Below are 14,448 nucleotides of genomic sequence, written 5' to 3'. Positions count from 1 at the left end.
AATATTCCATGTGCAATAGAGAAGAATGTGTATTCTGTTGCTTTGGGATGGAATGTTCTGAATAGATCTGTGATGTCCATCTGGTCCAGTGTGTCATTTAAGGCCTTTATTTCCTTGTTGATCTTTTGTTTGGATGATCTGTCCATTTCAGTGAGGGGGCTGTTAAAGTCCCCTACTATTATTGTACTTTTGTCAATGTGTTTCTTTGATTTTGTTATTAATTGGTTTATGTAGTTGGCTGCTCCCATGTTAGGGGCATAGATATTTAAAATTGTTAGATCTTCTTGTTGGACAGATACTTTGAGTATAATATAGTGCCCTTCCTCACATCTTATTATAGTCTTTGGCTTAAAATCTGATTTATCTGATAAAAAGATTGCCACCCCAGCTTTCTTTTGATGTCTATTAGCATGGTAAATTGATTTTCACCCCCTCATTTTAAATCTGGAGGTGTCTTTGGGTCTAAAATAAGTTTCTTGTAGATAGCATATTGATGACTTTTGTTTTTTTATCCATTCTGATATGCTGTGTCTTTTAGATTGGGGCATTTGGCTCATTTACATTCAGGGTAACTATTGAGAGATATGAATTTAGTGCTATTGTATTTCCTCTTCTTTGTAGCAAATTTTCTTTTTTTTTGAGAGGTGCATATGGAAATATTTAGAACTGACTTGTTTCTGTTTGTAACATTTTGTGTATTATGTTTCTGTTTGTAACATTGCTTCTGTGAAGCAGTTATGACAAAAAAGCAACAGTTACGTGATATAGGTGTCTGTATTCATTGTGCCCTGCCTTTTCCTGTGCTTGAAATTTCAATTAACATATTAGAAAGGAAGGAAGTAGAAAATCGCCATTAGACCACCAACACGGTGGTAGTTGTTGCAGAAGAATTTCTCTAATGGTGCGGTTTCAGAAGAAAAGGGATTTCTATAATCTCAAAGAATTTCCCTTGTAATTTTTTTTAACAATTCTCCGGCTTTTGGTATATGCACAGTACTGTACAACAATTAGCATGGTCTAATGCCAGAACATTTTCATCCGCCCCGAAAGAAACTCCATCCTAATTAGCAGTCACATCCCATTCCTTCCTCTCCCTAGCTCCTGACAACCACCCATGTACTGTTGTTTGATTTGCCTCTTTTGGAATTTCATTTAAAAGGAACTGTCTGATATGTGACTTTTCTTACCTGTCTTCTTTCACTGAACATAATGTATCCAAGGTTCATCTACATTGTATTTGTCAGTGTTTCATTTCTTTTAATGGTTGAATAGTATTCTACCATATGTATATACCACTTTTTCTTCATTTATTGGTTGATGGACACTAGGGTTGTTTCTACATTTTAGCTATTGTAAATGATGCTACAGTGAGTATTCATGTACACGTTTTTGGTGAACACATTTTAAAATTTTTTGGGTATACACCTAGGTGTGGAGTTGCTGGCTTCATATGGTAACTTTTAAGTTGTTGAGAAGTGGCCAAGCTATTCTTTTCAGTTTGGTAGTCTGCTCTGATTTTTGTTTACTACAGTATAAAAAGCTCAGTAGGTACTACTTTTTATTAGTTAATCAAGTCCGATATCACTAGTCATAAAATTATTAACACCACAAACTTTGCAATATAATGCACCAAGAATAACACCGTGTCCTGTACTTGGCCATTCTGTCAAGGATGAATGACCTCAGTTTAATCATGAGAAGACACCAAACAGTCCTGAAAAACTGATCAGTATTCCTTGATGATGTCAGGATTATAAAAGACAAGGGAAGGCTGAGGGATTCTTGCATACTACAGGAAACGGGGGAGAAATAACAACCAAAGGTGATATGGAATCCTGGAACAAAAAAGGGCATTGTGGAAACACTGAGGCTTAAAAAAGGATCTTTATAATTTGGTTAGCATTATTGTTAATTTCCCAGTTGGAATAGTTATCTATGACTATGTTATTATGTTAAATTAATGCTATTAACATTGGGAAAGGCTGTGTGAACAATATATGGAAATTGAATTATTTTTGCAGTTTTTGTGTATGTTTAAAGGTAATTCAGAGTAATAAGTTATAAAAGAAGTCCAATCTTTTATTCTTGCTCATGTGTCTGTAGATCAGCTAGACCTGGTTTACCATGGCTAGGCTCAGCTGGGCTTAGCTCCGTTCTGCAGTTGGGGTCCACATTTGCTCCATGGGTCTCATCCTTCTCAGACCAGAATGCTGGCAAACATTTCTCATGGTGATGATAGAATTCCAAAAGACTAGCAAAACATATAAGCACATTTCAAATCGCTATGGCATATTTGCTGACATCCCACTGGCTGAAGCACATCATAAACAAAGTCCAGAGTCAAGGGGTAGGAAAGTACTCCACCATGGTAGGAGGTGCTGCAAGGTCCTGACAAAGGGTGTGGATACAGGCAAAGTGGGGGACAGTTGGTGACAATAATGTAGTCCACCACAGATTTTCCCCCATGGAAAAGCAAGAGTTATTACCTGGGTCTTGGACTATGATTGAAGTCAGTGACAGATTCTCAGTGGGCATCAAAATTCAAGTATGATGTGGCCTTACTTAATTTGGACAGTGTTTCCTTTTGTCAGAGACTGTTTATTCAGGCCATGGTTTGTCCCCAGAGGGCCAGTAGTAGGGACATTGTTACAGTAGGCTTTGCAGGCCTGTTTGAGGGGCCTTTCTGGATCCCTGTCATATTTTCTGCCTTCCCCCTTGCCTTCCACCTTTCAATTGCTGACTCTTGACCTGGATTTACCTTGTGACTTTTTGTATCCATTCTGCTCTTTGAGTGTCCCTGTTCCTTCATAGAGGCTCTGGAAGGATGCAGGTCAAGTTGCATGCTAAATTGGCCTTCTTCCCAGTGGGGTGGAAACATTTAAAATATTCTGTTTTCTGCTGCCTCTGTTGCTGCCATTGTGTATCTTAAATGAGCGTAACCTGTATTTTAAGTTAATGCTATTGTGGTTGCTCTTGCCCCCTGTGGTGGCTTATGTGAAGGGAGTAATTTTGGAATTTTCCCCAAATAAGTGGATTCACATAAGATTCTAGTCTGTTCCTTGGCCACTTTGGCATATTATATAACCTGTTATGTTTTGAAACTATTAGTCACATACTTTTTTTCACCTTGTCCATTTCTAATTTTGATCAAAAGTCTGAAATTTCAAAGTGCTACTCTTGTTTGTATTACTAGTAGTAGTATTACTACAAAAGAAACTATTAACATGACTAATTATTTTGAATCCTCTTGAGCTAGTAAAAATCCTTTTTGGTCTTTCCACACACCTCTAGATGAGCTAGGATTTCTTCTTTTTCATTTTTAATCTTTACTCAGCAAATAATTATTGAGGATTTGCTGTGTACTAGACCATAGGATAGGCCCTGGGGATAAAATGGTGACCATTTCTTTTTAACAGATGAATAAAAACGCTAAACTGTAACCACTGATTGCGGTCCGTGGTGCTGCGAATGAATGTAGGGAGCAGGATCAGCCGGGTCTGGTCTGAGAAAATAGAGGATACCACTCAGAGGAAGTAACTGTTAGCTGGGATTGGGAAGTTGAGGAGATAGGGAGGCTGGGGTTGGAAAGAGCCTTCTGGGCAAAACGAACAGCAAGTGGAATGGCCCCATGGTAGGAATAAACAAGCTTCTTTCATGGAATGGAAAAAGGAGAATAGGGAGTGGACAAGGCTGAAAAGGCAGGCAGGGGCTAGATACTAATGGGCCTCATTGACCACCATGAGGACTTTCAATTTTATTTTGAGAGAAGTCAGAAGCCCCTAAAAGGTTTGAAACAAGGTAATGACATAGTCAGATTTGTATTTAAAAAAACAAACCACCACCACCACCACCACCACCACCGACAACAACAACAACAACAACAACAAAAAACCCTCAAACTGTTGTTTGTAAAGAACATTGGACCAGGAGCTAAGAATAGATTAAGGAGTCCACGGAAAGGCTGTGGCACTGTCCAGAAGAGACATGGTGATGGTTTGGACAAGAGCAGTGGTGAGGAGGACAGAATGAATTCAAGAGATGTTGTAACAGGAAAAATCACTAGGTTTTAGAGATGCATTGGGTATAGGGGATGGTGAGGTAAAGGGAATATCAAGGATGGCCTGCTTATTAGCCTTTAGGCTAGAAAGATACTCTGTTGTTTTGTCAGTTTGGGATCTCTCCAGGTGAGACAACCTCTTGCCTTCACACATGGAGAGATTAATGGTAAAGAAGATACCTCTTGCCCCATGATCCTGGAAAAGCATAGAAGTTGCCAGTTCCTTGTTGTTGCCACCAGTTGGCCTCATCTTGTCCTCAGCTGCCACCGGTCTTTCCAGTTCTCCCTGATTCGTTTGCTCCTGGCTGCCTGAATGTAGCCTGTCAGTTTCTGTGTCTGAGTCTTTGCACGCACAGCTCTATTTTGGATTCCCTATTTTCCCAGCCGTTTTGCCTCATTCAACCACTAGTTTAACCTTATTCAGGAAGCCTCCCCAGAGAAAGTTTTCCCCACTCTACTTTGGGCATGTATTTTTTTTTAACCTTGAAGCATTTTGGTTGATTTTGAGGTTAGAAGAAGATGGTTATGTACATATACTCATGTACTTAATTTCCCATTAATTTTTTTAGCCAAAGATACAGAAACTCTCTACTGAAGTGGGGGCAACAGGATCTGAACAGCTTGTCTTGGCATGGTATTTCCCTGGCTTTTAGTTCTCTGGTAGAGACACAGTGGTCAGTAGAACTTGGAGTTCACTGTGGTTCTGCCAGAATTGAGAAAACTTGAAATCTTGCTACCTCATTACCTTTTTATACTTAAGGTTTACCTGGTCTAAGTTCTGAGAGAACTCATGCTATATGCTTCCCTTAAAGGAATTTTTAAAATATTGTCATCCTTTTTTGATCCTTGGATCAAATTCAACATCAGCAAGGCCATGCCATCCTCTGGCAGGAAAAAGCACAGAGCAGGATTTCATCTAGATTTCTAATATCTTGAACTCTTTCCCTAAAATTTTCTATCCCTGTGGCCATTAACATTCCTCTTTGTATTCTTAGAACCTGCCACAGTAGCTGGTATATAGTAGTTTCTGGGTAACAATCTGTTTGTAGTATGTGATCTTGCACACTTGCTTTTTAAACAATATTTTTAAAAATTCTTCTCTATTTCCAGTATAGTTAACATATGGTATTCTATTAGTTTTAGGTGTACAATATAGTGATGTCTCTATATTACTCAGTGCTCATCATGATGGGTATACTCTTCATCCCCTTTACCTGTTTTGCCTACATCCCCACCCACATCCCCTCTAGTAACTGTGAGTGTGTTGTCTATATTTAAGAGTCTAGTGTTTTGTCTCTTGTTTGTTTTGTTTGTTAAATACCACATATGAGTTGAAATCGTATGGTATTTGTCTTTCTCTGATTGACTTATTTCACTTAGCATTATGTCCTCTAGATTCATGTTGTTGTAAATGGCAAGATTTCATTCTTCTCTATATCTGAGTAACATGCCATTGTATATACATATACCACATCTTTCTTATCCATTTATCTGTTGATGGACACTTGGGTTATGTCCATATTTTGGCCATTGTAAATAATTCTGTGGTAAACATAAGGGTGCATATATCTTTTCAAATTAGTGTTTTTGTATTCTTTGTGTAAATACTCAATAGTGGAATTACTGGATTGCATGGTAATTCTATTTTTAATTTTTGAGGAACCTCTGTACTATTTCCTAATGGCGCTGTGGCTGCAGCAGTTTGCCCCACCACTAGTGCAAAGCTTTCTACCCATTTTCCAAATGGATTATTTGTTTTCTTTTGGTGTTGAGATGTGTAAGTTCTTCATATGTATTTTGGATACTAACCTCTTAGCAGGTATATCACTTTCAATATCTTCTGTTCAGTAGGTTGTCATCTTGTTTTGTTGCTTCTTTTGCTATGGAGAAGCTTTTTATTTTGATCTAATCCCTGTAGTTTACTTTTGGTTTTGTTTCCCTTGGCTTAGGAGACATATCTGGAAAAATGTTCTTACAGCCAGAAATCACTGCCTGTGCTCTGCTCTAGGATTTTTATGGTTTCAGTTCTCACATTTAGGTTCTTAATTTATTTTATATTTATTTTTGTGCATAGGGTAAGAAGGGGGTCCAGTTTTCCCAATGCCATTTGTTGAAGAGACTGTCTTTTTGCCACTGTATATTTTTGCCTCCTTTGTCATACATTACTTGACCATATAATTGTGGGTTTATCTGGACACTATTCTGTTAATCTCTGTGTCCATTTTTGTGCTAGTACCATACTGTTTTAATTACTGCAGCTTTGTAGTATATCTTCAAATCTGGTATTGTTGTACTTCCAGTTTGCTTCTTTTTCAGAATTGCTTTGGGTATTCAGGGTCTTTGTGTTGCCACACAAATTTTAGGATTATTTGCTCTAGCTCTGTGAAAAATACTTTTGGTGTTTTGTTAGGGATTACATTAAATATGTAGATTTCTTTGAGTAGTATGGACATTGTAACAATATTTGCTCTTCCAATCCATGAGCATGGAATGAATAGCTTTTCATTTGTTTATGTCTTATCTATCTATCTATCCATCTGTCTGTCTGTCAAAGAGAGAGAGAAAGAGAGAGTGCACAAACGGGGAGCAGCAGGCAGAGGGAGAAGCTGGCTCTCTGCAAAGCAGAGTCTGTTGTGGGCCTTGATCCCAGGACCCTGGGATCATGACCTGAGTCAAAAGCAGACGCTTAACTGACTGAACCACCAATGGTCCCTTCTTTGACATCTTTCATCAGTATTACAGTTTTCAGAGTATGAGTCTTTCATCTGTTTGTTTAGTTATATTCTTAAGTATCTTATTATTTTTGGTACAATCATAAATGAGATTGTTTTCTTAATTTCTCTTTCTGACCTTCATTATTAGTGTATAGAAATGCATCAGATTTCTGTATATTGATTTTGTATCCTGTGACTTGACTAAACTCATTTATCAGGTCTAGTAATTTTTTAGGGTGGTCTTAAGATTTTCTACATATAGTATCATGTCATCTGCAAATTGTGGAAGTTTTACTTCTTCTTTACTGATTTGGATGCCTTTTATTTCTTCTTCTTGTCTGATTGCTGTGGCTAGGACTTCCAGCACTCTGTTGAATGAAAGTGGCAGCAGTGGATGTTCTTGTCTTGTTTCTGATCTTAGGGGCCAAGCTCTCAGTTTTTTCACATTGAAGATGATATTACCTGTGGGTTTTTCATAGATGGGCTTTATTATATTAAGGTATGTTTCCTCTAGATCTTATTTGTTGAGGGTTTTTATCATGAATGGGTATTTTATTTTGTCATATACTTTTTCTACATCTCTTGAAATGAATTTATATGCTTTCTCTTGTCCATGTGACCTGTCACGTTCATTGATATGCAAATATCGAACCACCTGTGCACCCAAGGAGTAAATCTCACTGGATCATGGTAAATGACTTTCTTAATGTATTATTGGATTTAGTTCACTAATATTTTGTGGAGAATCTTTGCATCTGAGTTCATCAGAGATACCGGCCTGTAGTTCTTTTTTTGTAGTGTCCTTACCTGCTTTTCAGCTGTCTTTGAGTAATTTTGTACACTGTGTATGAATAGCCCATCCATTCACATTACTTGTTTTTTCAGTTAGTGGATTGTCTCTTCTGAGATGGTTGGGCATAGATTTTTAGTTTCTAGTTTCTGTTGATTCCATTCCCTGACTCCTTGGCTTGCTCTATCCTCTTACCTTCCAATCACACCCTGGTCTGGGGGCTTGGGAAATAAAATAGGAAGAGATATAGTCCCTGTGCTCATCAGGGAGAGAGCCTCACAGAAGGAGCCTGATGATGAATAGAAGAAGGTGGTGAGGTCTAAGCTTGGTGGAATGGCAAGCTCGCTGGGGTTGTCTGGGATTGTTGGGGAGGGGCAAGAAGCATGTCATGAAGGATGCAGGGATGTAGCCACATCCTTAAGGGTGAGTAGTATTTACTATTCACCTGCACATTAACAGAAAGACTTATTATAGCTCAGTTTAAAGAAAACAGAATAGCTTAAAGATGCAGGTTCTAACTGGAGTTATTGGTCTCTTGATTGAAGTGCAGATGCCCTTGCCCATCTGCCTCATTCCCTTAATTTGATATGTATTAGCAAAAGGAGAAAATATGTGTGAGGTATGTGTGTGTGTTAGAGAGATGGATGGAGTCAGGCAGTGGAACACAATGTTAGCCAAACATCCCATTGCACTGTCCCTTTGAGGACTGTCTGCCTCATGAGCCCTCTTTCTTCTTGGCTTTTAGGGCAGGCTGTCCCTGCAGGATCCCATGTGCGGCTGAATCTCCAGACTGGGGCAAGAGAAGTGAAACTTCAAGAAGAGGACAAGTTCCGAAGTAATTTGAAAGGGTTGAAAAAAGGCAGAAGGTACAGTGATGACCATAGGGACTGGGAGGTTGACAATATTGATTTTGTAATACTGAAAGTAATGAAAATAAAATGTTTCTTACCCAAATTCCTGTGGCTTTTTCAAAAATTTGAAGTCTAGTAGTCTAGAATTTGTGATAAATCTGTCAAGGTTTTGTGGAAGTTTACTTGTAGAATCTACAGAAAGAATTGGTTTGCAAAGCAAATTGATACTTTAGAAAGGGCTGTAGGGGGAATGCTTAACCTGCTTTAAAAATGAAGCTATTTTTCCCAGTACTTTAAGAGCACCCATTTGAATCCCAACAATTAATGTGCTGATTACAGATGAGTCATCTATTCATTAAAACAGGCCTGTTAGGCCTTCTGCTTTGCAGTAATACTTCCTTGGTGAACAATAAAATTGCATTTTAAAGTCTTTAATTCAGACTAACTTTTCCTCTTGTTAGTCCATATTAAACAGGCTTTCTTGCAGGATAAAAATTCTCCAATGGTAAGAGATTGCTTTATTTTTTAATAACCAGTTTAGAGTATTTGATTTTGGGCAATTTGTCTATTTTTCTATTCTTTGCTTTGAATTAGTAAGTACTACTTGCAAGTTCTTTTTTATGTGAGGGAGGAAGAGACCTGGGGTTTGCAGGGGCTGCTAGATTTGGGTAATTTTAAAGGTCGTAAATACCAATCATGAGGTTTCTAACACAGGGACCAGCAAATTATGGGCTGTGGGCCATACTGGGACTGCTGCTTGTTTTTGTGCAGCCCACAGCTAAGTTGTTTTTAACATTTTTTAATGGTTGGAAAATAGCAAAAGAATGATATTTCATAGCTCTTAGAGATTTCAGTGTCCATAAATAAAGTTTTATTGGAACACAGTTATGCTCATTCATTTATGTATAGTTTGTGTCCACTTTCCTATTAGCTGGCAGAGTTGAGTTAGTTGGGATGATTACCATAAGGCCCATAAAACCTAAAATATTATGTGGTCATAACAAAGAGTTGATGCCCCTATTCTAAATGAATGCAAGTATTGACAGTCAATAATGGATTGAGCTGGGTTAGTGTTACTCAGTCCTTGAATTTTCGTTATTTCAACCATATTCTGCAGTTAGATAAGAGCCAGAAGTTAAAGGAGAGACCCAATTCTTAACCTGAGTCATTTCTTTGATGTACTCAACAAAAGGTTATTTAGCCTGTCCATATGTACCTTCAGTCCTATGGTACCAACAACCCCACAGAGCAACCTGCTCAGATGTGGGTGTTTTTTACTGTTAGAAAATTTGATTATATATTGTGATAAGGATATTTGTCCTCCACACAGTCACTCCTAACTGGGGAGGATCTTTATCTTCCCCATCTCTCTTGACAGGTTTATACCTGGAGGCCCTATGATGATTAATTTCTCACAACCATCGAAGAAAGAATAAAATTTCATTGTTGTAACCCCTGCCAAGCTCCCTCCATCCCTAGCACACACATATATGCACACATATATCAGTGTCTCAGAGTACGTCAGGAGGTCTTTTATCACCTCTGTGCCAAGTCCTATTTTCTAAATAAAAAGCTTATTTTATTCTTGGTTTAAGAATATTGAATTAGGAACTTGATTAACTTGGAATTTGTTGATTTTAGTACTTGTGGAAAGTTCTTTTTCCAGTACCTTACCATAGATCTTCAGTAAGATTACTAAATGCTTTGTCAGTTGCTTTTATCTTTTTAGGCTAGAAATCAAAATTATTCGTGTGGTCTGTAATAGGCACACCATAAGAGAGAGATATCTGTTTTATTTCTGCCTCTTTACTTTTCTCCTTCAGAATGTTTCTGAGGGTTCTGGTCTGGAATAGCCTCCAGGGTATATTGGACATATCCTCTTCCTTCTCCGCATTTATTAGTAGTAGCAAACCTGTCTAAACAGCAACCAGAATCATGGACAAAGTGGTGTGGGTTTCACTGCTGTAAACTCAGTGAATCTCTGGCCACCTCTGATGGTGACTTCTTCCTTCTGCTGTGGACCTCATCTTGGGCTCCTCCAGTTCTACTTAAAATTGTCTTCCTGGCTCTTCAGTACCAGAATGGTAACAGTGGCCAAAGGGCAGGGTTCATTTCCACAATTTTTAGAGTAGTTTGCTTATCTGCTCATTCTGTTCAGGGGACAAGAAGACAAGGCCCACAGCTTTCCATCAGATTGTCAAAGAGGTTGATGATCACTGAGTTTAGAACCACTGGTTAAGGAGAGATGGGTACGGTCCATTTAGCATGCAATGGCAGCCTGTCCATTTAGCATCCATGGCAGCCTGTCCACCAGTTCTGCTGGATATATGACTGGCCACACTGCTAACTAGAGCTGTAATGACTCTGGGCTCTAAAATCTGGGATAAGGCATCTGACTCTGACTTGTTTCAGAGGCCTCTCCTGGCACTGCCTTCAGTGTATATTTGGTTCCTAGCAGTTGGGTTTTCTCTTGCTATTTATGTCTTAGGCATTGTCATCTCCACTGGTTTTAGTTCATATCCCTGTCAACATCCCAACATTGTATCAGTCTTTTTTGCCCTGGAACAACCATCTTCTTTGAATCACTGTCTTCTTCAGTTCAGAGGGATGAAGGACGGTGTACAATCAGGTTTTCCCATCTTGAGTTGAGCATTTAACATGGTAGAATACAGCATTGTGATTAAGGGAGTGGGCCAAAGACAGAGCCATTTTCTTGCTCCATTCATTAATTTCATAAAAGACCTGTTGAGTGCATATGTGCCATGTACTGGAGATACAGTAGTAAATGAAACAGGATGCTAGTGTTAGGCTGGCAGGCAGAAAAACAGAAAAATAAAAATGCAAGAGAAATAATTACAGATAGTGGTAGAAAATAGGGAAGAAATAAGCAAGGTAATTAGTCCCTAGGGAAGTCCAGTTTAAATAGGATGGTTTTGGAAGGTCTCATTAAGGTGATATTTAAAACAAGACCTGAAAAATGACTGGGATTTAGTTATGCAAAGAGTTAATTTTACAGAGTTAAGGTTAGAGCATCTCAGGCAGAGAGAAAAAGGAGAATCTCCAGCTTTGTCAAGGAAGAGACTCCATCAAGTTTGGGAAATAGGAAAATGACCAGAGTGACTAGAGAGTAGGAGAAGAAAGAAGCATAATAGATGGTTTTGGAGAGTGGCCTCAAGAGGGGCCAGATCATGTGAAGTTTGGAGGTGCATGTTGAGCTGTCTTCATTTAAGTAGAATTGTAATGGAAATCCAGTGGAGGATTTGGGGTGGGAGAGTAGTCAAATATGATGTAGTTTAGCAAATTCAGTCTATTGCTGTGTGTATGGAGAGTAGATTGAGGATGGACAAAAGAAGAAGCACAGAGAAACAATTAGGGTGTCATTTCAGTAGATCAGGTAAGTTATAATGGTGGCTTAGTCTAGATAGTGTCATGATGGAGAGTGGTTGGGTGTGGAGATTTAATTTGGAGGTGGTGCCAGGGGGGCTTGCTTATAAAGATTTAGGGGTTGAAGGAAGGCAGTGGGAAGGTATTTGAGATAAAGCTCATTTTGGGATTTAACACAAGTAGGTTCTTAGAAGTACCATTTATTGAAATAGAAAAGATTGAGAAAGGAGCAGATTAATGGGGAGAAACATCAAGACCTCTGTTTTACATGTAGTAAATTTGAGGTGCCTGATGAATATCTGAGATCCATGATACATCAGTCAGTTGTACCACAGTCTGGCTGGTACTCTGGGGAGAGGATTGGTCAAAGATATAACTTTGGACATCATTGCCTGACAGATACTTTATTTTATCTTAATTAATTTTTTTAAAAGATTTTATTTTTTGAGAGACAGCATGAGCAGCGGGTTGAGGAGGGGCAGAGGAAGAGGGAGAAGCAGACTCCCTGCTGAGCAGGGACCCTGACGTGGGGTTTGATCTCAGGACCCTGAGATCATGACCTGAGTTGAAGGCAGATGCTTAACCAACTGAGCCATCCAGGTGCCCAGCCTGACAGGTATTTTAAAAGAACTAGTGGAGAATGTGGAAATAGAGATGGTTGTTCAGGATTGAACTCCAAAGCAATCAAGTATATAGGGTTCAGTAGGAGATGAGGAACCAAGAAAAGAGTCAGAGAAGGAGGAAGGAAGGGGAAGCAGCCGTAGAATGTAGTAACAAGTAGCTAGGAAGGAGGGTATTTCAACAAGGTGGTGGTGAACTTTGTAAATGCCACACAGTAGTTAAGGAGATTGACATGAGTGAAGAGTCCATGGGATCTGGTCGTCAATTACTTTAGTAATCTTGATGAGAAGTTTTAGTAGGCTGTGGGAACTGAATCCGGATTAGAGCAAATGGCAGTGTAGGTAGAAGTCATGAAGATGAGAATAGTGAGTGAAGACAATGTGTTATAAAGTTTTACTCTGAGGAGGAGAAGAGGAATGGCATGATAATTAGAGACCCTGGAGTCAAAAAGAGTGTTGGTATATTCAAAGGAATAATCCAACCAGAGAGAGAAAATGAAGATGCAGACAGGAGAGAGAAGTATAATTATGGGAGTTAAAACTTTTGAAAAGAGAAGTGGAATCTGGAACATAAGTTTAATAGGAGCAGGGACACTGTTACCCTTCGCTGTAGAGGGGAAAGCAGACAGTGTATATTTGGTGTAGGTTGGTGTATAGAGGTGATGAGTGGAATATGAAGATGTTCTTGATGATAGCATCTATTTTTCTGAGTGAAGAATGAAGTGGGCATACCAGCTGAAGATGATTTGATGTCTGTGTGTGCAGTCACACATGCACACACTTGTATGTGTGTATAGGTTGGGCTGAGAATGGATGATGGCAAGTGGCCTGGAAGAGCAGCACTTAAGGCAGTGAATAGAGGTATTAGCATGATGGGATTTGTTCCAACCAAGTCTTAGAGGAGGGAGGGGGTAATCCGTTTAGGCTGTGCCCCCAAATATTTACCTCTGTTTTAGGGATAAGGGGCAGGGCAGTGGCTTCCTCATGCTACTGTCAGTGGGTGATGCTCTTCTGAAAGAGGGGTCATCTTCCCTACCTCGTAGGATTGTGGTAATCAGTTGAATGAAATAATACTTTTAAAGGATTAAAACAATGACTGACACATGGTTAAGTGTTCAATAAATGGGAGTGATTAGCTATTATTAATTAGTTTATGAAGATTGAGGTTTAGAGAAGACAAGCATTTTTCTTAGGGCTCTAAGAGGTTTCTAGGATGAATCAAAGACTAAATGAGCAAAGCCCTAAGAGCATGTGCCTCTCATAGGCACTAAGGCCTGCTGACATCTTGACTTTTAGACTGATATGCTTATCTTGCCCAGAGCAGCCTGTTAGCCCCTTCCTTCCCCACCTGTATATATCTCCTGGGCTATCCTTAAACCACCCCGCCACCCCCTTCCCCTGCCCAGAGCTGGATAGTGTTGTCAAGCACAGACCACATTCCACACTTCCTTTGTTTATGTTACTCTTAGTCTTACCTGTCTGTTCACTGATCAGAAGTCACCATTGGTGGCAAAACCCACCCCATCCCATGAATGCCTTCTCTCAAGAAGAACAGTCATGGCTTGGATCAGCTCCAGGGGGCTTTGAGAAGATGCCACTTGAGTTTTTGCCAAGTTCTTGAAATGACATCCACATTTGTTTCTTTCCTCCCTCTCCTCAGAGGCTGACTTTGGAAGGTGGTTGGCTTTGTGTCTAGTCCTCAGTATCTCAAACTTATTCCTTGGTCAGATTGATACATACCTCCTGCGTTTTCTCTTTGCCCAGGAGTTGGTTTCATTTTTTTTTTTTTAAGATTTATTTATTTATTTATTTGACAGAGAGATCACAGGTAGGCAGAGGCAGGCAGAGAGAGGAGGAAGCAGGCTTCCTGCTGAGCAGAGAACCTGATGCGGGGCTTGATCCCAGGACTCTGGGATCATGACCTGAGCCAAAAGCAGTCTTTAACCCACTGAGCCACACAGGCACCCCTAGGAGTTGGTTTTAAAGGTGTGATTTTATCCAGCCTTTTTTTGTGAAGAAAGATTGCCTTATG

The 14,448-nt window shown here is 39.4% G+C and overlaps 1 protein-coding gene across 6 annotated transcripts in view; it reads left to right on the top strand.

The window, feature by feature from the left end:
- SIL1 (SIL1 nucleotide exchange factor) overlaps positions 1-14,448 on the top strand; it is a 214,902-nt gene that overhangs the window by 116,148 nt on the left and 84,306 nt on the right. For all 6 annotated transcript variants that reach the window (XM_059417675.1, XM_059417672.1, XM_059417676.1 and 3 more), the window contains one exon: positions 8,307-8,427. In XM_059417675.1, the coding sequence (XP_059273658.1) occupies positions 8,307-8,427 (121 nt within the window). The remainder of the gene's footprint in view (positions 1-8,306; positions 8,428-14,448) is intronic.

The sequence above is a fragment of the Mustela nigripes genome, chromosome 12 (assembly GCF_022355385.1).
Source record: "Mustela nigripes isolate SB6536 chromosome 12, MUSNIG.SB6536, whole genome shotgun sequence".
Taxonomy (NCBI): domain Eukaryota; kingdom Metazoa; phylum Chordata; class Mammalia; order Carnivora; family Mustelidae; genus Mustela; species Mustela nigripes.
The sequence above is the reverse complement of the archived record's forward strand: the minus strand, read 5'-3'. Positions and strand labels throughout refer to the sequence as shown.